This window comes from Haliaeetus albicilla, chromosome 7 (assembly GCF_947461875.1).
Source record: "Haliaeetus albicilla chromosome 7, bHalAlb1.1, whole genome shotgun sequence".
Taxonomy (NCBI): Eukaryota; Metazoa; Chordata; class Aves; order Accipitriformes; family Accipitridae; genus Haliaeetus; species Haliaeetus albicilla.
The window spans coordinates 29,451,638-29,476,591 of NC_091489.1; the positions used below are offsets into that span (position 1 = coordinate 29,451,638).

At 36.6% G+C, this 24,954-nt stretch overlaps 1 protein-coding gene across 13 annotated transcripts in view; it reads left to right on the forward strand.

Moving 5' to 3' along the window:
- Positions 1-24,954, forward strand: part of KIF16B (kinesin family member 16B) — a 153,131-nt gene that overhangs the window by 77,972 nt on the left and 50,205 nt on the right. For 8 of the 13 annotated variants that reach the window (XR_011325467.1, XR_011325466.1, XR_011325465.1 and 5 more), the window contains exons 18-24: positions 6,113-6,145; positions 6,502-6,555; positions 8,141-9,490; positions 12,931-13,101; positions 13,929-14,034; positions 14,559-14,609; positions 21,853-21,975. Coding sequence is in view for 9 of the 13 variants with exons in the window: in XM_069787537.1 (XP_069643638.1) it covers positions 6,113-6,145; positions 6,502-6,555; positions 8,141-9,490; positions 12,931-13,101; positions 13,929-14,034; positions 14,559-14,609; positions 21,853-21,975 (1,888 nt within the window). In the remaining 4 variants the exon portion in view is untranslated. Of the gene's footprint in view, positions 1-6,112; positions 6,146-6,501; positions 6,556-8,140; positions 9,491-12,930; positions 13,102-13,928; positions 14,035-14,558; positions 14,610-21,805; positions 21,976-24,954 lie in introns of all 13 variants that reach the window. The other 5 variants (XM_069787535.1, XM_069787536.1, XR_011325468.1 and 2 more) reach the window with 4 other exon arrangements.

The following is a 24,954-nucleotide window of genomic DNA, read 5'->3' on the forward strand; positions in this document are numbered from 1 at the left end:
CAAAACCTACCCTCTTTTAGTTTAAAACCATTACCCCTTGTCCTGTCACAACAGGCCGTGCTAAAAAGTTTGTCCCCAGTTTTCTTATGAGCCCCCTTTAGGTATTGAAAGGCTGCACTAAGGTCTCCCTGGAGCCTTCTCTTCTCCAGGCTGAATAGCCGTAACTCTCTTAGGCTTTCTTCATAGGAGAGGTGTTCCATCCCCCTGACCGTTTTTGTGGCCCTCCTCTGGAGCCGCTCCAACAGGTCCACGTCTTTCCTGTACCGAGGGCTCCAGAGCTGGATTCAGTACTCCAGGTGGAGTCTCACCAGAGTGGAGTAGAGGGGCAGAATCGCCTCCCTCGACTTGCAGGCCTCGCTTCTTTTGATGCGGCCCAGAATACGAATGGTCTTCCGGGCTGCGAGCGCACATTGTCGGCTCACATCCAGCTTTTCACCCACCAGTACCCCCAAGCCCTTCTCAGCAGGGCTGCTCTCAATCCCTTCATCCCCTGAGCCTGTATTGATACCGGGGGTTGCCCTGACCCAGAGGCAGGACCCTGCACTTGGCCTTGTTGAACCTCATGAGGTTCACATGGGCCCACTTCTCGAGCTTGTCCAGGTCCCTCTGGATGGCATCCCAACACTCAGGCGCGTCAACTGCAGCACACAGCTTGGTGTCATCTGCAGACTTGCTGAGGGTGCGCTTGATCCCGCTGTCCATGTCATTGATGAAGATATTGAACAGTACTGGTCCCAATGGTTGCGTATCCAAAACCAAAACCTACCAACCAACCAACCAAAAAAAAAAAAACCCTAACAAAGCAAACCTCAAATATGACTGTTTTTACTGCTTTCATGACTGCTGCAAAGAGAAGGTAGGCTCTGAGGTTTGCACTGCCACTTAACTGAGCCCTGGTCTTAAAAATCATAGAAGAAAGTTATCTTCCATAACTGATGCATCTTTATGGACAGCAATTTGGCAACAGCAGCTTTTGAGCTTACTCTGGGGTTCCATGACTGTTTTAAATTTATTTGTGTTGATGCTAACACTGTTTCCTTTCCATCTCCTCCTTTGTGACAGCACTGGGGTTTTTCTGATCTTGTGGTGAGCTTGTCCCAAGGAGATAATTCTGCAGAAAGTGTTGCTTTAGGGGGAACAGGTGGGCAGGGTAAATGCAAGTTAAAGAAAAGAATACATTTTGAATAAAGCAGACACCAAGCATTTAGGCCTTAGTAATAATTCAAAGCCAATGGCATTGTATTTGTAAGGAGTTAGGCAGCTTGCAGGTGCTTGAGCTGTGTACTTCCAGCTAGGAATGCTGCTTAGCAAGTACAGTGCTGCAGTGGTTATTCTTCTGAGTGGTGACTCTGTTCAGCCTGGGTAAAACATTCAATAAATCTGATCTCCAGATATCAAAGGCAGGGTAATTTTACCCAAGACGTTAGGTGGGGGTGAGCATCTTGCTTCCTCGAAAAGTGCAGATGGAAAAGAATACCCTACAGTAAATTTGGTTTGGACATTTTTTTTTTTTCCCATCAGGAACAACGTAGGACGTGGTCCTTTGGTATGACCCTTTATTACAATAGATTGTAGTGTCAGTTTCTCCTAACGTAATGGTGCTATACTGTCCACCAGCAGTGTACATCTGGATTCAGTAGCTGGTCCTCTGTTTTTTTGGGGTTGTTTTTTTTTTTGCAACTTCTGTAGCTGACTAGCATTCTGCCTATTGTTAATTTAGCACTTTCAAGACCACCTTTCTTCCAGTTTCAGTTTTGATAACCTAAAGACTGGTAGCTAAATTTGCAATTTCTGTAGGTTGCAATGAACAGCTTGTAAGATCTCGCATCTAGCAATCAATGGGAAAAGAGCCTTTGGGGTATTATCTTCAGTTGTTGTGAAAGCAGATAAATGATGGATCTTGCTTACTATATCTGTATCTTTCCCATGTGAAAATCAGTGTTATATTTAGTTGTGTTTTCAGATGGGTGGTCTTTGTGCGTGGCTTTTGTTGGGGGTGTGTGTGCATGTGTGTGTGTTTTGTTTGGCTGTTGATTTTCCATATGTGGAGATAGTTGCATAAAATTTTGGCTTAACATGCAAAATTCTTTGTTCTGCTTGTTCCCAGTCTTTGTCTTTAATCTGATGTCATGCAACACTGCTTCAGATAATAAGCTTTGGATAAAATAGAATTTTGCACATAGATTTATGCTGAAGATTTAATTTGTGGACCTTTTGTAAGCTACATTATACTGTAACTCTAAAATCACTCATGAGAAACCTTGGTCTTGTCATGGATTTAGCATGGGGGTTTTTGTTTTGTTTTTTAAATTAATTTCATAAATTGGGCTACTGAACAGCATTGTAACATCTTTGTAGTCTTGCCAGTACTCAGTCTTTCCTAACAGATGTAGTACCAGATAGCACTTTTGTGCTGTGTAAATTAAGGTATTGTAGTACTGTGCTAGTAGAACTGACTTCCTTTCTCTGCAGCTTATCAACACTGCTCTTATCACTAGATATGCCATGTTTTCGAGGAAAATAGTGTCTATTTAATTCAACACTGATCAGATTATGTTCCTTTGTGGTAGATCTATGAAAGAAGAAAGAGTGGATTCTAGTCTTTAATATCTCTATGTTTCTTTCTTTTTAATTTCAAGCTAATATTTTTTTCTATTCACAGTGGTGTTCATATTAATAAAGGGAGTAGGGGTTATGTGAAAAAGATTTTTATTACGGGTAGACTAAACCAGAAAACAGCAGTATTGCATCTGTGGTTTGTTGTTATAGCCAGTGATTTTTTCAGTGATGCTGAGATTTTTTTTTTTACTAGCTTCTTCAATAAACAAGGTTTCTGCAATCATTGACTGCCTGTCCTGCCTCCCCAGATTATCTCCTATCCTGAAATAACTTTGAGCCCATAACCAGTTTTAAGCAAATATTGCAGAGGTAATGGTCTTAAAAAATGGTGAATTCCTAAATATATTGAGAAAACAGGCAGCCAGCTAAGGAAGGCAGGCATTAATATTACCCCTGCAGAAATAAAGGCTCCAGTGTGAGCACCTTTGAGAGAGAATAGAGACACTGTGAATAACCCCTAGGTAGGAGAGCCTTCAGTGGAGCTCAGACCTTCTTAGGCACCACAGAATTTATGTAGCAGCAAAACACCAGGCTGTGTTAGCCCTTCTCTTCATAGGGGTATTTACTTGTCTAAAATGCTTTAAATGTGCATTTTTAAAACAATTGGGTGTAGCATTTGGAAGCTGTTGAATGGAGTGTTGATGATGATCCATATTTGGCTTTGGGAAATAGCCATTTTCACTGAAGAAAGAACCACTTTTGCATAGTTAATTCCTCTTTCCTGAGCAACCTTTTGAATACGACCAGTTTTTATTTCAGTGTAAGGTAAAACTGATTGTCATGACACCACTGTTAAAGGTATTAGAGACAATTCCTCACAGAGAAAATCACAGAGTTTTTACCACTGACCAGTTTTTATATCAGACTGATTCCTGTGATGGCTGATATTCCTTGTATCAGATCTCAGTCAAAAGCTAGTTACTGTTTTATGCTTATTTAAAATACATTTGCCAGATTTTGTGTTTTATAGGACAGTCAAAATATCAAAAGATTTTTGCTCTAGCTTTGCACATTAAGTTAGCCGATGTGAAACATTTTATATCATTATGGCTTAACGAAGCATAGTGTCCTGGTTTTGGATGGGATAGAGTTAATTTTCTTTCTAATAGCTGGTATAGTACTATGTTTTGGATTCAGTGTGAGAAGAATGTTGATAACACACTGATGTTTTCAGTTGTTTCTAAGTAGTGTTTAGACTAAGTCAAGGATTTTTCAGCTTCTCATGCCTAGTCAGCAAGAAGGCTGGAGGGGCATGAGAAGCTGGGAGGGGACACAGCCAGGACAGCTGACCCAAACTGGCCAACAGGGTATTCCATACCATGTGACATCATGTCCAATATATAAACTGGGGGGAATTGGCCTGGGGGAGGATCGCTGCTCGGGAACTAACTGGGCATTGGTCTGTGAGTGGTGAGCAATTGCATTGTGCATCACTTGTTTTGTATATTCCAATCCTTTTATTATTATTGTCATTTTATTATTATTGTTATTATCATTATTAGTTTCTTCCTTTCTGTTCTGTTAAACTGTTTTTATCTCAACCCACGAGTTTTACCTTTTTCTTTCCAATTCTCTCCCCCATCCCACTGGCTGGGAGGGAAGTGAGTGAGCGGTTGCGTGGTGCTTAGCTGCTGGCTAGGGTTAAACCATGACACATGGGAATACTTGTAAATCATCTTTGCCAACTGTCTAAGCAAAGATGATCTACGTCTGACAGTGCTCAACAGACATCTGCATTTCCACAGACCAGAGCTATATTCCTCAGGGTCTATATTATTTTCAGCTGAAGTAATGAATATAGTGCCATTTGTTAGCCAAGCCCTAGGTAAGAAGTGATAACTAACATCTATGAATTCCAGAGGCAGCAGACCATAGCCGAAGCAAGGGCTTATTGAGGTATAGCTTAAAAAAAAAATAAATAAATAAAATAAAATAAGCACATGGTAACAATTGAATTAAGCTTTTGCTTTCTGAAGGTCCCTTAAGATTGCTTTTTGTTCTCTTGCATAACTTTCTGGATTTTGCATTGCTGCAACAGAAATTGTGATCAAATTAAAAATACTAAGTTGTTGTCATCTCTTCTTGTGCTGAAATATTGAGATAGTGCCCATCCTAGACATAGTTTTAATGCAAATGTGAAGGGGCTCTTGGTGAGATATTTACATGAGGTCTCTGGTTATCTGGAGTTGTGTATAAAAATCTACATTTGCTAATCCCTTAGGCATTGTAGAAGGCATTTTTTAGAATGAATTTGTGAGAAATAGGGAAAAATTGATTTTGTTAAACTAGTTTTTCTCCGCCATTGCAGCAGTTAAAGATACTTCCTGAGCACGTAGGAATCAAAGTTCGTTTAAATTGCTTTGTAAACTTTAGATTATTGGTCTATTTTTTTGCATGTTTCCAAGGGCAATTCCTTTTTGTCATAGGCATTTGTATGATTTTAGAAAGAAATATTAAACATAACCTACTTTTAAAAAACTTGGTTATATAATTGTGGTCATGACATCTTAAACTGCAGTTCCTCACATACTTAAAGTTAACTTGTGGTGCAGTCTTCATTTTTTTCAGTGTTTATGAACGTATCTCACTAATCTGCAAGCTCCTTAAGGTGTAACAGGTCTGAAGTAACTGGGTATTTGTGTATTTGGTTGAATATTTAGTCCACATATAGGTTCTCTATATTCAACCAAATACACAAATATCCAGTTATTTCAGACCCGCTACAGCTTTCTGAAGGTGTTTGTATAGTTGGACTAAGTTAAGTAAGCTCAGAAAAACCCTGAAACTCTGAAGCATTAGAACATGTTATTCAGAAAACGATGCAACAGAATCACTGATATTTATCCCCTTTATTATATTGATAGGATCTGAATTCACATTTTCCTTTTTTATTTAAAAAAGCATAGAGATATTATTTTCAGAAACTTCCTTAAAAAACATAAATCATTCAAAGGTAATTAAAATAAGAGGCCTTCTGTGGAACTGTAATAAGAGCTGATATTGAAAATGACATAAAATACTCTCCTGTAATTATTCAGAACCTTATCAAATACATTAAGACCTCAAAATATTTTAGATAAATGGGTTTGGATTGTGTTCTGTGCTTGAATGTTTCATTTTGCAGGAATTTGAGGTTTTTCAACCCTGCTGGTTACATCATAGTAATATTTTGGGTTTCAGGGTTTTTTTTTTTTTCCTTTGGAGGAGAAGGAAGAACTGCGAGCATGTGGTAGCATACTTTTGTAGCTCTTTCCCTTCTCAGAAGTGGCCAAGTTAATAAACCACATCACTGGCATTTGAAAAATGTGTTTAGAAAGAACAACTTAAATTTTACTTTTGAATAGTAATGTGATGATTGTTCTATTAATCTAACCAATTTAACCTCTAATAAAAAAAACTGTTGTTGACTTTAAAATCTTCTGTACGGCTAATGTTTTTTCTATCAATTCCTTTCTTAATTGATTGCTCTGTTTCCCTCTGCCTCCCATGGCAGTCTTTTCCCTGTAAAAGGACCGATCTGTCTAAGGTAGAGAAATTCAGTTTCTATGTATTGATTGCCATGTCCGCATGTAGTTAACTTGCAGAGGCTATGCTAATAGTTTATCTGTCTTGTTTAACTTTACTTTTTAAATAGTTCGGGGGGGGGGGGTTCAGAAATTAAGTTACTTTTTTGTTGTATTTGGGTCAGACAGCATGATATCTAATTTGTAACCCTAATGAAGGAAATATTTTCTGCTATTGTAGAAAGTAGTTTTTTAAAACTTTTGATTTGTACTATTGTTATAATCTTCTAAACAGACACTGAATTGCATCATGTCTTCCTATTTTTTGTGATATTCAGGAATTAATAACCTTTTTATTGTGTTCTTTTTTTAAAATCAGGCTAGAATTTGAGAGGCAACAACGAGAGGAGCTTGAAAAATTAGAAAGTAAAAGGTAACATTATTCTCTGTGGTCTTTATGTACATGTGTGTGAATATATATACACATTGTAGACTCATTGAAATGATTAATTTGGAATCATGTTGTTACTCAGCAAGCAGAGGTTCCTGATATAAATAATTTTATCTTGTTTTATCTTCTGTGAAGATTTTGGTTATTTTCTTGAACTGCTCATTCTTACTGATCAGTAACAGACAAGCTGAATTGTAGCTAAATGTGATCTTTAGCAAGGAAAACACCAAATACAAAGGTGTAAGGATGGTAGATCATACAAATGTATTACTTTCGCTCTTAACTTTCATTATGTTGTTCTAAAAGATGGCAAGTTATATTCTTTATTCAGATCTTTCTTTTATTATTTAGTTGCCTTTGGAGTGAATCTTCATTAGGACAACTAATGCTATAAACTCTGCTTCTCTTAAATATAACTGTAGCGCTGGTATGAGCATACTAATCATACTTATCAGGACGTTATTTAGAAATCAGTTTGAAGTGCAAAGGAAAGTATTGACCTCAGCTGGCAAATGGAGCTGACTGTTCTGGCTCATCATACCTGCTAAGATTTTTAGAAGTAATAGCTCTTACCTTGTTGCAGATCACAGCATTGATTAGATTCATAAGCTGAAAGACACTTTCTGCCATCTCAGCTTTAGACTGCTTGCTCCATTTTGAAAGAGCTGTTAATGTATTTGGACTAAGCTAAGTAAACTCAGAAAACCCCTGAAACTCTGAAGCATTAGAAGATGTTATTCAGAAAATGATGCAACAGAATCACTGGTATTTATCCTCTTTGTTATGTTGATAGGATTTGAATTCAGATTGCGCTGAAGTTGTTTTGCTTGTGCTTTAATTTATCTGATGTTAACTTTTTGCAAAATAACCAGCTGACTTGCAGATTATCTCTACGTGTATTCAGGTAATAGCATTATGGGGATAATGGTGACCTTCAAGTCTTAGTCTGTCCTCATTTGGAATCCACTAGAACCTTTAAAAGAGAGATTGCACAGGACATAATAATTTATCTTAAAGTAATTTCTCTCTCGAATACATCTGTTCCTAAGCTTATAATCCTGTTTATCAATAATTCAGTTGGGTTCACCTAAAGAGAAGACATTGTTTTAATTCATCAGTTGGCTTAAATTTGGTGAGGCAAATTTCTAATCAAGTCCTTTTATACATATTGTGTATATGAGAATGTATGTATACATAAAAATATATAATTTACTCTTCACTGTGTGCACTCGTGTTCTATCCATATTTTTATTGGATTTGACAGAGCTAATAGTCTAATTTTCTAATGTAAATGCTATGTAACATGTCTTCCTATAATTTCATATATCCACAACTTTATATGTTGAAATAGACTATAAAAATCTCTTTACCATTTGTCTCATGCATTGAAGTCACTTCGAAGCAATGCAGGATCTTAACCTGTGGCAAACCAAAACTATTAAAAAAAGAAACCATTACATATACTGCAAAATCCTTGTCCAAACATTTTTAACTTCTAAAGGATATGTTGTCTTTTGGAAAACAAGAAAGAAAAGTTTGAATTATTGCATGTAATTTTTTACTGTAGGAAACAAATAGAAGAGATGGAAGAAAAACAAAGGTCTGACAAAGCAGAACTTGTAAGAATGCAGCAAGAAGTAGAGTCACAGCGCAAAGAAACAGAAATAGTACAGCTGCAAATTCGAAAACAGGAAGAGAGTCTGAAACGGAGAAGTGTTCACATTGAGAGCAGGTTAAAGGATTTGCTGGCTGAAAAAGAAAAATTTGAAGAAGAGAGATTACGGGAACAACAGGAGATAGAGCTTCAAAAGAAAAAGCAGCAGGAAGAAATTTTTGCCCGGGTCAAAGAGGAGTTGCAGCGACTACAAGAACTTAATCATAATGAAAAAGCAGAGAAAATGCAAATTTTCCGTGAACTAGAAAAACTTAAAAAGGAAAAAGATGAACAGTATATTAAGCTGGAATCAGAAAAAAAGAGACTTGAAGAACAAGAAAGGGAGCAGGTGTTGCTGGTGGCTCATCTAGAAGAACAGCTTCGAGAAAAGCAGGTCATGATAGAACTCCTGAAGAGAGGGGATGTACAAAGAGTTGAAGAAGAGAAAAGAGATCTTGAGAATATTAGAGAATCTCTTTTGAAAGTCAAAGAAGCCCGATCTGAAGGTGATGAAAACTGTGAAGAGTTAGAAAAAGCACAGCATGATTTCATAGAGTTTAAAAGGAAACAGCTGCAACAGTTGACTATTTTGGAAAAAGATTTAGTTCAGCAAATGGATCACCTAGAAAAGGAACTAGCAGATGAAACTCTGGAACAATTAAAATTTGCACATGAAGAACATTTAAATGTCAAGAGAGATGATGAAAACTGTGTGGATGCCGTACTCAAGGCTGAGGAAGTTGACAAGATAAAGCCAGCGGAGTACAGGCTCCAATCTAAAGTACGCCAGCTTGAGTATCTGAAGAGTAATCATTTGCCAGCTCTGCTGGAAGAAAAACAAAGAGCTTCTGAAGTCCTTGATAGGGGCTTGTTAGGGTTAGATAATACTCTCTATCAAATAGAGAAAGAAATAGAAGAAAAAGAGGAGCAGCTTGCCCAGTATAGAGCTAGCACAAATCAACTGCAGCAGCTTCAAGAAACCTTTGAATTCACAGCCAATGTAGCTCGTCAGGAAGAAAAGGTTCGGAAAAAGGAAAAAGAAATACTTGAATCAAGGGAAAAACAGCAGAGAGAGGCGCTGGAGCAAGCTGTTGCTAAGTTAGAAAGGAGGCACTCTGCTTTGCAACGTCGTTCAACAATAGACTTTGAAATTGAAGAGCAGAAACAGAAGCTTGCCACCTTGAACAACAGCTGCAGCGAACAGGCAGGTCTGCAGGCTAGTCTAGAAGCTGAGCAGAAAGCCCTTGAACAAGACCGAGAACGGTAAGTGTTGTGGTAGCTTCCATTTATTAGAACCTATCCACAAAAAGTGAATAATTTTATACCTTAGATGTTGAGAGAGTGACTTGTTCTGTGTCCCAGTATTTGAGTTTCTTCAGGAATTTCAAGTAATTTACCCAGAATTGAAAGTCTATAGTTTTTTTTAAAGGATTCTTGCTCACTCATTAATTTTTACTGTGTTCAAATGCTTATCCCATTCTCAGCAGTATAGTATTTGCATTAGCCATCACAGTACTTAAATAGATTATTTTACCTATTTAGAAAACTCAGCCAACCTTATGTTCTGCCCTTATGAAAACATGTACCATCTAACAACTTTTTTCTCTTAAAATATTAATGTATAACATTTTGTTTCTTTATTAGTAACAAGTTAGATGTTTGTTCAAGATTTGGAGACTGATAGTTATGGTAGACTGCCAACTGTCTCTCTCAACTGATGATATATTGAACACTTCTGGTATTCAAACAGGTGTAATATTTAAATTTTTGTTATTGGTTTCAGGGCTATATAAAATAGACTAGCCATATATCCCTGTAAAATTTGATGGTGGTTTTTAAGCTTATTGGAAAATATACAGAGGCTTTAATACAGCTCTATGTGATGACAAACCCTTTTAGGTACAGAAGCAATGTCATCAGTTATAATATCTGGTAGCGTACATTCAGCCTAAGTATGGGAAGCTCAGAGAAAAGTGATTCAGGTAAGGGAGGATCTTTCTATGGGGAAGAAGAGGAAAGAATCTTTTGTTTTATTTTTGGCCTGAGCAAAAATCCACTGGGATTAATGCATTTAGTCCATGCAGTATGGAAAAAAGGGCGGAATTGCCATTTTAAATGTGTTGTCTGATTTGCTAATGCTAGAGCTTTAAAACCTGTGATTATTGGTGAAACAATGAAGAGTTTTTTCTTGAGGTAGCATTTGTCATTTGTTTTTTTAATATTCCACTAATTACCTGACTCTTCTTTCATAAGCTCTCCAAACAGATGCTTGATTAGAAAAAACACCTAAAAAAAGAAAATTGCCTATAGCCAAATTGAAGAGCTCTTCTGTATCCTCTTCCTGTTAAACCATTATCAGAAGAGAATAGTTCCTTTCTATACCCTGTGTAAAGGTCACTTTTTCAACATTTAGAGCCCATTATGTGTGTTTTTAGTCGAGCAGTTTCAATACTGATTTATCATTTTGTTGTGGATATTGCCATTATTTTTCATAATTGTCCTGAACATAAAATCTGGTTTTCTATACTAAGCATCTCACTTGGCTAAAGTCAGCTATGAAGACTGGAGGTTCCACAAAAATAGACAGCTTAGTTAGCCCTCAAGAGATTGCCGAGTTGTGTGATAAGTGAAAAAATACGTTGTCAGCTAGAAGACTGAGGCGTGGAAAAGATACCAAGAAAGTGAAAAGGTCTTCCCCCCCCCCTTGGATTTTTTTCTTGTTTACTTTAAAGTCCTCTTGCACAAACTAAATAAAACTTTGAAGTCTTTCAGTGAATTGCCCAGGGGCCCGAATAATTCAATTCGGAATGTTTTTATGAATGTTGAGGCAGAAGAAAATCTTAAGATACATGATAGTATGTTAAATGCTTCGGGCTATTTATTGCTCTTGTGTTTGAGTTTACACTTCACAGTACACGATGTCTTGGGTGCTATAGTAAACATATGAATTGTATATGTTGCTTATTTATCTAGAAACCATTATGTGATGATGTGCTCTGGTTCAGATCAGTGTTAACTCTGAAAATGTTTAAATGCAATATTCATTTGAAATGCTCTATGAATCTAAGTCCATCATAACTGGATAAAATGTTTTTTTTTCCAGTTTGAATAATGTTAGCTCAAATTCTTTTGCTTAGAGGGATGACCCCCAAAACAATAATTTGAAGTTAACTTATACTGGAGTAATGCATACATGTTTTGTCTTTACTGGCAGAGGTTTGTGGCAATAGAATTAACATAAAGCAACTGTAGAGTCATCTTTGAGACAACGGGATGTATCGCTGACAAGTGGCAAGGTGCACTTTAGTGTACTTACTCGTGGATGCATCACACGGCTGGATAAGTTTATAGCTATAGAAAGTGATATCTTTTGATAATAGGATGTTTACAAATCAAGAGATAAGCTTTGTTCCTTTAACATAATTCTGATTTTTGTGGTTAAAATGATTTTCCATAGATGCAAACACTCTCCTATATCCATCAGCCATTTTCCATCCACTTTTCCTCAGGATGCAAAATTGTTTTGCTGCTAATCAAAAGAAACAGATGGCTTCTGGCAGTGCTGCAAAAAGTACTCTAAAAATGAAGTAACAATTCAGCCTGCTTTACTCCAGCCTAAGCCTCAGCATTCATCATCTCTTTAATTTTCTGGTTTGACCTCTAGGGTGGAATAAAGTAGTTGTAGCATTGTACTTCAATTTAGATATATACAATCGTAGGATAAGTGGTAGAATCCCAACTTTGCATAGTTTCCCCTGCTTTTGTGGGAACTTCTTTTCTTTTGTTTAATTTTCAGGTAAACTCTAGAAAAACAATTACCTTTGGAGATAAAAGTTGTAATGGAAATGGGGAAGATTATTACTGTGTTACTAATATAATCTCAGCTACATTACAAGTGAAAAGTGTGTTCTGCAGATAACTTTGTTATAATATAGTTTAATTTGACTAAGTGATAAATATTGCAAGAAGTGCTTCTTATTTTAAACTAGATGCCTCAGGCATTTTCAGTCAAAAATACAGTATCCAATTTTACATATTCTATTCTGTGCATAAATCTGGTATGAAATTTATTTGTTAAAAAAAATGAGGAGGTTTCCACTTCAAAAGTTGATTTATTAGGTATATATAAAATAAATACTAGATGTTTTATTTTGTATGTAAATTTTATAAAATACTTATACAGACAAAAGGAATAACTAGAAAATAAGATTTATATGTATAGTATACAATTTAAAGATTTTCTTATAGATATGTTTTGCCACATCATTGTTTTAGGTTGTCTTTGGTTTTTTTGGATTAGTGCTGTATTTTGAGTTTTTAATTTTTCCCCTCCATTTATTCTTTTACTTCACACTGGAAGCTAATAGCTGAGGTCATTGATAGAGGTCTGTAATGAGGAAAGTTTATTCAAGTGATCCTAATAAATAGGCTAAGTCTTATGAATTGATATCTAATGTGCTGAGTTAGATACCTTTTGCACTGGAAGTTGTTGAAGTTGTTTTATTTAACTTAATACTGCTGTTGTACTGTGGTTTTGAGCTACCTCTTTTCCTATCTAAATATTCTTAAAGAACAATTATGATTTTTATATCTTCATAAATATGAATACCCACAACCTTATATACAAGTATTGAGTGTAAGTACAGTACTTGCCATACAAACTATGGGAATCAACTCTAAAAGAAAGCAAATTACATTTTAAGATCTCTTTGTAGCCTGGACCAGGAAATTCAGCAGCTGAAGCAAAAAATATACGAGGGTGATGGTGGTCAGAAAGGAAATCATGGAACATTAGAAGAGAGACTCTACTATACTACTTCCCCTACCAGCCCAACAAAGCCACAGCCACCCGCTGCTCCACTAGTTGATGATAGGTAGGTAACCTGCATTTATGCAATGTTTTGTTAGGAGTGCAAACAATAGCTTTAGAAAAGAAATATTTTGGAAGATCGTACTACCTGAGTTAGATTTTAATTAAATACTGTAATTGTACTTAAATACTAGTCTGGAAGTAAAATTAATTTTATGTATTTTACATTAAATAACCAACAGCCTAATCTGTTGCTCCTGTGCAGTTTGTTTTAGAATAGAGGGTTGGCAAACTGTAGGCTACAATGTATTTAAATTGTTTGTGTGTTTACAGTTACTTATCTATATGGCATTGCTTTATATACACTTAAAGCAGCAAAGTAAATGAAATTGTGTTAAGCCTTTTTTAACAAGGCAGCTGCCTGGTATCACTTAAAATTTATTTCATCTCTGTTCCTTTTACACCTACACATGCAGTTGTTAGCATCAACTCTTGGAACATTCCTTCTGTTTGAAGACTAAACCTTTGTTAGCCCAAGTTGCCGATATCACAAAAGTGATAAAAGCAAAGATGCAACCCCAGCCTTCTATTTCTTCTTCATTGCCCTTACCTTCACTGCCACTTGTATGTAGAGCTGTACGCATAGCAGTGGCTTAACCTGTGGTCCATTAAATTGTCTAATTCTGTTAGCAAATTGTTAACTATTGGCTGTTAAAGGAATACTTGCTCAAAAGTCCATGTTCCTTAAGGAGGGATAATACTGGTGTAATGTTATACCTGCCAATTAAGAGCTGTGCAGTACTTAGGGTTTACAAGTGTTTCAAAGAGCCTTTTAGCCTGTCTTGACTTTTACCTAAGAATATACTACTTTTTTTTTCCCCCCACTGAAAGGATAAATGCCTTTATTGAACAAGAAGTGCAGAGAAGGCTCCAGAATATTCATCATAAAGCAGAGGATAACAATGTTAGCCTGTCCTGGTCTACAGAAAGTTTAAAGGTGGGCAGAGATGGGTAGGAAATCCTGACCTTCAATGTACCACATGTAACCACTGATTTAGTTTTGTTGTTCAATAATTTTTGTGTTTTCCTATGTTCACTTAATTTTAATTTACCAAAAAAGTAAACAGTAGATCAGGGATATCAGTTTTAGATTTTGATCATCTTTTTTTTTTTCCATTGGCTGTTTTCCATTTTTTTGCAGGGAAGAGTGTGTAAATGGCAATAGGAAGCTTGCAGATCAAATAAAAATCTTCATTTTATGTCTGTAAAATACATTGATAAAATTACATCCAGAAGAACGGTAATTGTTTATGCTTGCAAACAAATGCTCATTTAAAAACTGGTGATCTAATTAATCCGAAGACTGGGTTGATTGACTTCTAAACCAGTGGCTTAATAAATATCAATAAGAAAATAGTTATTTTTGGCTATTAAAAAGAATGTCTCTTCCTATGAATACTTTTAAATGAACTTACACAAGCAAGGCACTCTAATTATCACCTGTACCTTTTTTGTTCTTAGGATAATGAGAGGCTTAATAATGGCACTGTTCAACGCAAGCTGAAGTATGAGGTAGGTCATAATTTGTCAGAATGAAATGGTTGTCTTAAATTATGGCATGCCCTATAATTAAATTTCTTAATGTTTAGCTGCATAATTAGAATTTTGAATTCACAGCAAGATTAATGGCTAATGGAGACAGCAATGCATTTTGCCAGCTGGAATTAAAGTGGTCTTTTTCAGATTGGGCATAACTTTTTCCTTATTTGAAAGGTGTGGTGTTATTGTGGATCTTTCTTCCTTGTTTTGTTATGATTCTTAATTTGGAACAGTATCTCCTTCCTGATTTTTAGAGGATAAAAGCATTTAATAAGGACAGATGGTCTGAATTCAGAATACCACTTCACATTTTTGACTCACAATGAACTACTGTAAGGGTGTCTATAATATTAGCAAGTAGCATCAGGCAAATTTGCTTATGTCATGAAAGATTCATACATGTATTTTTAAACTGAGGCTTAGACCCCTCCCACCATATTTGGTTGCCTAACTTTTGCTTGAAACATGGTTAATTACTTATCTTGGTGAATAAATCCTAAATACCTTTATGGAATTAAACCTTAATAGTAGGAGGGCTGCAACACCTCTTATCTGGAGTTTTTCGGACTTTTACACTGTTATTTTGAAACTGTGTTGGACTTTTTACGCTATCTTGGATAGTATAGGATTACTTTTTTGTGCACGTGTGGAAACTAAAGGGCGTATAAATTCCTGCGTCGCTCTTTGATGTTCCTGTGGTTTTGAGTAAAGCAAATATAAACCAAGTGAAATGGATACTGTACAAATAAAAAGCAGTGGTGGGCTGGAAAGATCAACCATTCCTGAATCAGACTTCAGTCACTTCTGTTGGATTTTTCTTTCTCTAATTTTGAGAGATGATACAATGATTTTACCAATTTTGAATGATTGTACAAACCTAATCAAAATCAATCCTCAATTTAAGAAATGTTCAAATCGGAAGGTTTTATAAAGATATTTCTATTTTCTTCTTTTGAAATTCCTAACAGAAAAGTCAACAGGGGCAGCCACATTATGGCTTTCCATTTGTGTCTAAAGATGGCAATTGTGCTTCTGAGTTATGTGGAGAAAACGCAGGAGTAAGAGACCATAAAAGACAGAAGGAATATACAGAGATGTGGGATTTCTTTTCCAGTTCTGGAAGAATGTCCTCCCCTTCTACATCAGAGAAAGCATCTGAGAATGAAAGGGGTAATTCAGAACAGGAGAGCTTTTCTTGTCATTGTGACATTGGAAGTAGTTTAATTCACTCTAAAAATATTAATACTTTAAAGAGTAAGAACGTTCCTTATCAGAATGTCTTATCTACTTCTTTACAAAGTCATGACTTAAATAATGTGGCTTATTCGCTCTGCAAGGTTGAAAATTTCCATCATTTTGACGATAAAATAATTACTTCTCCAGATTGTGACAGCTCAAGAACTGAATCTGATTGTTCCCACTTGAAACAGCTGTCTCCTGTAGGATCCTTAATGGGTGCTAATGAGCAGTCTGGCTTTAAGAGCATATCGTGCCTTCTCTTTTCTCAGTCTAATGTGCATTCTGAAATAATAACTTGTAAGGAAAACAGCCCATTTAAGACAGTGCACCTGACAATCAGAGACCAGTCTAGTAATTCTCAGCTTCCAGCACGAAAAGCCTCTGATTTGATTTCTTTTAAGTCAATAGCTTCTCGTTTTGATGTGAGACCAAAACACACTTATGGTTTGGGATATCTTTTCAGTAAGCTTTCCTGCCTTTACGAAGATACCACTAGTCAGCTGCTCAACAGTACAGTGGTTTCTAAACAAATTCAGGAGTTGAGAAGTTTGTGTGACAGAAGCAAGATACGTGCACAAGCGGTATCATTAATAAAAAATCTGCCATTTATAAGAAACTTGCAAGTAAATGTATTCTTCAGGTCAGATATGAATCAAGACATATCCCACTCTACTGATGATTCCAAAGCTCATACTGAAATTGTCATTCAGCCTGAATCCCCTGTGCAAGAGACTATCACGACGTGTATAAGCACAGAAATCTCCGATGCCTGTGTGAGAAAGCCCTCTGAAGGATTTGCATGCTGTTGTGAAAATGAAGAGCTAGAAAACAGTCTTGTGTTAAGACAGAAATTTGTGCATTTTCCTGATGTTTTTTTGAAGCTTCAGATCTGTTCTCTGGAAAAAGTGCTGGAATTCTTGAGTTGTGCCTTGCCTCAAATTTGTATTAGAATGGAGGAGTTGAAAGGTATATATTGGCTTGCTGTTGGCAATTGCAAAAAAACTGATCCAGAACCTGCTTGCTTGCTTTTGTTCAGCTCCGTTCTGTATGTTGTTGTTTCTTCAGTCGAACAAGACAGCTGCCAGAGTTCCTTGGCAATGTTTCATGAGGTTCCCATCATCACGATAAAGGAGATTCAAGTTGGCTTTGCTGGACAGAGTATTAGTCTTCTGTGTTCTGCTGAAGATGGTTTACTCACAATATTTACCTATAACAAACACTTCACTCAAAGAATTTGCCATGACATAATGAGCATTTTGATTTCTACAATAGATGATGCTGTTTATTTAAATCACCAGCTCTTGAAAGATGATCTGATGCAGATTTCAGTTGACTGGACATCAGAAGTAAATGACTTAGTTCTTTCAAATGGAGTACAATTGTCCTGTAAATTCAGAACTGTATTAGCTGATCTAGTTTACTTACTCCATGAAAATATGGGAAGTATTAAACCTTTGTTAGGTGACATTCATGTAGTGCTGTATACCACAGTGAAAATGGACTGTGCTAAGCAGGCTGTGTATAGATCTCTAGTTCTTACAAATACTCATATAGGTCTCTTAAGGGAAAATAATGTCTTTTATCCTGCACCTAACTCTTTGGATGCTTCATGCCAGCGATCACAATTTGACATCCTTCAGTTGTACAGTTTGAATGATATCCGATGTGTAGTTTTGCCAGACAAAGAGAATTTCACAAAAATTTTGCTTGTGTTTTCTAGAAGGAGCAAGGTTGGATCTGATTCAGGAATTGGTTTTTCTAAATACTGTGAAAAAGAAGTAAATACTCAACTGACAGTCATCCCATCAGTTCTTCAAAGCAGTTTGCATATCCCTTCAGAAATCTGGAAATTAACATTCAGCTCAAGTGAAGAAGCCATTTGGCTAATTATGCATCTGACTAGGTGTTGAAATCCAAATACGTTTAGATACATTCAAAATAAGAGGGTAATGAATATTGATAAAATCCTTTTTTTTTTTTTTTTTTTTAATCAATAGGCAAAAGAGTCCTTTAAGCCTGTAAGGAATACCGTAGAGTATGTGCACACATCTTAACAAAAATCATTATTACTTGAGTGCTTCCTTTTTGTGGGTCTCTAATATGCTGTACATAAATTTCCTTGGGAAAGTGAGGAAATTAAATGTTTCTATTTTATGTAGTAGGTGGATCAAAACTATAATTACAACTGTGTCTTCTGATTTCCATTTTGGCTGTTGTTTCTGGCTCCCTCCATCTCCTGTCTGTCTTCATTAGTGTCTTCTCCATTCCTTCTGGATTGCCTTTTCCTAAATCTCTCTGAGTATCTTTGTTCTTCATGCTTCTCATCTGTTTCATGCCCTTGATGTCAGTATTCCAAAACATCTGCAGTATCTTTTTTGTCTGACCTGTAAGGTGTGTTTAGGTTCCTATGGTACATTCACTGTATGCTCTTAATGCTAAGGATGTTTATAGCTTTTATACTTACAATTTTAGGAAGAATAGCATTTACAATTCTCTTCTGCTTCAGAGTTTTGCATGAAGGATTATTGCACTCTTGCATTAAAGTTTGCCACAAGTGCAAAAGGAGTTGTGTTTGGCTTATTCTAAGTGTGTGTTGGCTGAGTTACCAGGAATTGATGGCTTTGCCATATCTTTTCCCCTGCATTTGCCCCCTTTGCCTAGAGCCAAGAGAGGTTAGGCTATGTGGAAGTAGTGAAACAGAACAAGAAAAATGCAGAGAACATCCAATATTCTTTTTAGATTTTTCCCCTGCCCTCCTTTTCTTGCAGGGAAGCCATGCATGGCTTTGTTAAGTCATTCCTGTTTATTTTGTCTGAATAGTTAGCTTGTACTTCCCCACAATAGAACAAGTCTCTATATTCCCTTGATGTGAGCGTTTAAGGAAGATGTGAAAATGAATCTGCTTAAAGGGTGTAAACAGACATCGGTTGTGCTTTAAAATAGCATTTCGACCTTTGGGCATGCTACTATACCTGTGGTAAGGCAAATGTCTTGGGGTTTATCATCTGTCTACATGTTCCTCATGCTGTTAAATGGATGGTTGGCAACTGGGGATATTGCCTGATGGATGGAGTAAATTTATCCCTAGAGTTATCTGCATGTAATGTGCCCCTTTTTCCTGCTCGCTTCCTAATGGAGTTGGTGATGCTGTGAGATAACATCTCTTACAGTCTCTTTAATATTACAGTCCAAAAAATAATGGAACTATTGAACATTAGTAAAAGATTTCCATTAGTTGAGGCTTGCCTTTAGCTTAGTACAAGGTTATTCTTTACCTGTTACCCCTGTCAGATGTTCAAATAATAAATAAGCTGTTGTCTCCTATCTTTTGTTTCTTCCCTTGTAAGGGGAGCTGGATACCTTTTGAATCCTGTTGCTTGAATGTGCCATCTGCCTTGTTTGAGGAAGATGGTCCTTGGCAGAAAAAACAGTGGTATCTAATCTGAAATTCTAAATTCTGTAAGCATATTGCCAGTAGAGGTGCAAATCTTCTACTAGACAGAGTTAGACTTCAGTCTCTCTACTAGTCTAAGAACATTTCCCATTTGTTCTTACCATATGTTAAGACAGGATACTGTAATTCACGTGGGATTTAAAAAGAAATAACTTGTATTGGATGGGAAGTTGTGTCTGGAAGGATGAATGCTGGTTTGGATAGAGAATTACAGGGGTTTTTATCATAACGAAACTTTCTACTGCCTTAAGGAAGTCCAAAGATGAGCAAAATGTGTCATGTTATTTTGAGGTATGGTTTTTGTTTTTAACAGAAAAGGTATACAGGAATATCTCGCAGAACATGGGGTAGACAGAGTAGTTATGAGTTGGAGCATAACCTTGTGTCAGTCCCGTTCAAGACTGGCTCCCTCATTGGCATCACCAAGGCATTTCTTCTGAGTCTTGATGAAAGTTAACATTGAATGACACTATCTGGAAGGACTGCCTTAATCACGGCTGTTAAATGACAGCAATTTCTGCAAATAATTCCTTTTCAGATTATACCCCAAAGTTAAATGTTTGTGCATGTTGTGTTCCAGATAACATGGTTGTCCTCTTTTGTGTTTGTTTTGAAATCTAACTTGATGAATATTCTGCACTTTTATGAAGAAATGACTTCACAGCAATATCTTTTATTCTACTGTAAATGAAACATAATGATCCATGTTTATGACTGTTGAAGCATTATTTAATGTGTTAGGGTGTGTTTTTCCCAGTACTTTGTGTTTGAGATTATTTTCCTCTCTGACTATTAGCTGTTTGTAATAGTTCTCTGAAAATGACTGCCAATAAATTACGTGTTGACAGAGGTGGCTTTAAGAGTGACTTTATGGTTTTATTGTTGTTTTGAAACAGATGATATTGTTGTCAAGGCAATGAACTCCTCTTTCCCCCAAGGAAAGAATTGCTTACATTTCTATGGTCCAGAAATGAGTTCTAGTTGAAAAGCCAGTAACTTGGGGAGAAGTGAAAGAAGGACAAAATGGAGTGGAGAAAATGTGTGAACAGAAGTCACTAAAAGTATTTTTTTCTATTCCAATGCAATCTTTTTTTGTATTTTCACTAAAAAAGAAGTTTATGGAAAACACCTAGATAAAGTCATTTAACTGGAACTAAAATTCACTTTCTTTGTATTTTCTTTTTCACAACTTTTAATGTTAACATTAAGGGAAATGACATTGGCATTTAAAATTGACTAGTAATGAAATAACAGCCTCCCCTTATCAATAGCCAGCTGAGGATGCCAGAAAGCTGTCTGTAGCAAACAGCATTCAGAGAGGCATTTATGAATGAGTTTCAAACTTTCCTCCAGCTCCTACACAGTATCATGTGTACTAGGAGTCACCAAGGAGTTGCTACAGAGAGACCAAGTGTCAATGAGCAGAAGCACGAGCCACATTCACGTGTGGGGGTAGTGTTGGTCAAGACTGAAGAATTTTGACCAAGCAACATGTCTTCTGGTAGTTGCTAAGGGATTGAAAATGAATGCTGAGCATACAGTTTCTATATAAGCGATGGATAGCATCACTAAATACAAATAAATAACATGGTCATAACTTTAAAGTGATAGGTTTTCAATCTTTTTTGCTATCATTAACTTATATTTGTCATGGTGCTATTATTTTTTTAAGTACAAGTTCATTAAGGTTTTCAGACCAAATACGTTCAACTGAGAAAGTGGAGGATTTCCTAAAAGGCAGTTTCTGTACTTATTCACTGTAATGCATATGCAACTTTTGGACACAGTCACTGCAAAGCATTAATGTTTTCAGCTGCAAAAGTATTTTATTTTTGTTATAACTTCAGAGTTACAGATTCCATCTGGCTGTTAGTCAGAGGAATGTGCCCTCATTACAAATACCTTTTTAGATCTTCTTGTCCAGACCATGCAAATTCATCATAGTTGAGTTTTCTGTTAATTAGATATGATTTAAAGAAAACAGTAGGAAACTGTTCTGACAGTGGATTGCTATGTTATCTATACGTTATTTAATTATAAAATAAGTTTGGATTTTTAAAGTCTAAGAGCTTTCTGAACTACCTAGATCCCTTGCAGCTTTGCATGATACTATAAACAGGTTTGTTATATAAAGACATTAAAAAAAATATGGCTGACTGTTAAGGCTTGATTCTTTTTTTTTTTTTTTTCAGGGAGGGTTAATAGAAAGTCTTCTGCTTTCCCTTGGTTTTGATATCTAAGCTGAAAATGCCATTTCAAAGAAAAAGCGGTATTTTTGCAGACACTTCACCTTAATTTTTTTCATGCATTAACAAAATGCTAGGGTTTGCTTATAAAACAAGATCCACTTTGTTTTCAAAGAATTCCTTCATTTTAGAAATAATTTCTGCCTCCTCCATGCTCTCTTTCCCTGCTCTTCTGGTCAAGAACACTTTCTCATTTTTAGTGAAGTTATTTTCTTTTTTTCCTTATGTAGTGATTTTGGTTTTCCTTTGTTCTCCCTATTTGGTATGCACATGAAAGCGGATGGTCTGTCGTTCACTGGGAGCAAATCCAGATGACCTGAAGGACCCAATTAAAATTAGTATTCCACGCTATGTCCTGTGTGGGCAGGGAAAGGATGAACACTACGAGTTTGAAATAAAGGTAAGTGCTTTTCAGTTGCTTCTCCTTAATGTTTGGGGTCTCTGTACATATGTTGCTTGCATTTGTACAACAATAGCATCATAGTAGCAATAATAATAGAAAAATGCCTTTTGTTTAAAACCAAATAGTTCTAGTTTGCTCTGTCCAGCTGTTGGTGTTCACTGTGACAGCATCACAGTTAGCAAAGATGGAAACAGCAGCTGGAAATGCATCTGAGAATCTGTAGATTCCAGAAATCACCTTACTAACCCCAATGAAATGTAGTTTTTGTTCCACTAAGTGCAATTTTTGGTTCTGTCTCTTTCTGTTGTCTAAGTGGCCTCAATACTGCTAAAAAAGAGAGGCTGTGAGAAGGCATGCACAGTACAGGACACTACAAAGACAGGTGTTTTCCAAGTAGATCTGTTGTACACAGGAGGTCGGTAGTCAAACACTTGGGTAAGCAGTTCCAGATCCAGTATCAAATAATTCAGTTGAAAGTGTTGCTGAGATGAGGATTAAATGCATATTGGTTATAGGAAAGCCCATTATTTAGATGCAAGTGTCAGGTATAGAAAACGATTAGACTTGCAATATTTACTTGTAGTAATGAAAGCATAATTAAAGTATTTTGCACATATCCACGATAAAGGCTTGATTGTTTTTGGGTTCTCTTTGTTGTTTGGATTCTTCCCACCCTGCTTTTCCAAGGTCTCGCTTCTCCAAAGTGTTATCTGCTTCCTCTCCCTTCAGTTGATCTTCTGTGTAGAAATGCTGGAAAAAAATGCATATTCATTATGTTTCCTCTGGTACTAAGCCAGTGTTTTTTCAAAGCAAGATGTGAAGTCTAATTGGAAATGTGCTCTGAGTGCATGTGGACATGTAGCATAACTGATGTACATGGCATCAGAGACAGAATTGGCAGCCTTCTTCACTGAATGTACTGCCAGATGCTTTGCTAGCTGGTGTTAAGTTGGAGGAGTGACCTACCCTCACAGTGTGCAGGACCATTTTTGAACTATGCTCACATTCTCTTTTAGAAAGCCTTTTATTAAGATGGGTAATCTTAGCTCTGAGCTAATTAAATTTTCATCTCGAAACATATTGCACAATTTGTGGGTGGAATAATTCCTTTTACCTTTTGAACTTTGAATTTCCTGGGGCCAGCAAAAGCCCAGAGCCATAGAGCTGGTGAGAGAATAGTAAGTGCATACAAAACTTCCCCAAGGACTGTTCTAGCCACCAACTATTTTCAGCACACGGGATTTACTAAACTGGGTAATGGTTAGTGAAGGTAAATACAGTAAAAAGGTATTTTCTCTTTCTAGTAAGTTGGTAGATTTCTTTTCCAAGTATTCTCCCTTCATCCCTAGAACCCATGTAAGCAGCTGCAAGACCTTAGGATGAAGGAACAGTTAAAGAGTATGTGCAGGAAGACTTGGACTTACCTGGAAGGAACTGTGATAGAAGAAAAAATGTTGGAAAGGGGTGGATTCGTAAACAGGAAAGAACAGGAGGATATATAGAGGAGAGATAAAAATGCATATGAAACTAGGCTCCAGCAGTTCTGTTGCTTGTATTTTGTTTCTATGAGAAGCAAGGCTTGCAACCTAACCTCAGCAATGGCATGGAATGAGCAGATGCTCTGGCTAAGAGTGGTGTATATGGAATGGCTATTCTCTTCTGTCATGCTTGCCAGTACCGTCTTTTCTCTCTCTCCTGTGCCATTTCTAGGCTGCCTCTAAAAGATACTGCTGCTTAAATAGCTGCTTTGATGAAGTTCAGAGCAATGAAATGGATGACATATGGGGTAGGGAAGGGGCTATCACTTTAATAATTGTATTCCATTGCTGTCAACTTCCTTAGAGCACTTTTATTGAAGCTCCTATGGTCCTTAGTTCGGCTGTCTTTGGGGTGTTCCTTACAGTCATTCCCTTACACAAATCGATCTACTGTTTATGCTTTTTCCTTTGCCTCCAGGTCTCTGTATGTCACAGTGGGCTGCTTTTGCTGTGGTCAGGATTTGGCTCCATGCTACAATCCACAGACATTCCACAAACTTTTCTATTTTAAACCTTTCCCCTGCAGAGCTCCCAGCTCTAATTTGATCTGTATTAATCTTCAGCTGCTGTTACTTTTATTCTATAGGAAATCAGAATACATGGTATAGTGATTTTTTTTTTGCCTTAAAAATCGGGAAAGTAGGAAGACAGGGCAGGGAGGAGAGAACGTGTACCTGTTTATTTCATCCCTTCTTGATGGGTCAGGATACAATGTCAGTTGTTGAAATAATTCCTTATTTCAGCCTTACTTTAATTTGTTCAAGTTTATGTTCAGGTAATCTCATACCAGAATATGTGTCAGTCTTGGAAGGGCTGGGGCATTGTTAATCTCATTTCCTTTGCCAGCTCCCAAATAAGCTTTCTTCACCAAGGTTCCTCTTATTCTTGGGAAAATGGGTAGCTGACCTATTTGCATGTAACAGGACTTTGAAATCTGACAAAGGGACAAGGGATGATTGAGTTGAAATGTGAACCTTTGAATCCTAGGTATCTCAGAAGTATTTTCTTCAGCAGATGTTTCTAGTCATTGTATTTGTAGTTAAATTCTGGCATATTGCTGTATAGAAGAACCAATATAACAAATTTCTCTATATAACAAATATATAAATTTCTTTTTGTGACATACAATAGTAAAGATTATTTCCTTTATATGCCAAAAGAGAGAGAGTGAGTTCCACTTTTCTTGGCAGCATCACAGTTAGTTCATAAGTCTTTCAACCATAACATACCATCCTAAAATCTTTTATTTTAGTGCAGGTTCAGCATCTTGTCCAAGATGGTCTGTCCACTCAGGTTCTTCCACTGGATACAGATCCTACTTTAAGGTGTTGAGTGACTCCCATGAGAACCTACTGGAGAGAGTTCAAAAATAGGAACAAACCCATACTTCATTAGAGTTAAGATAGCACCTTCTCCTTTTGCAGAAAGAGATGTCACG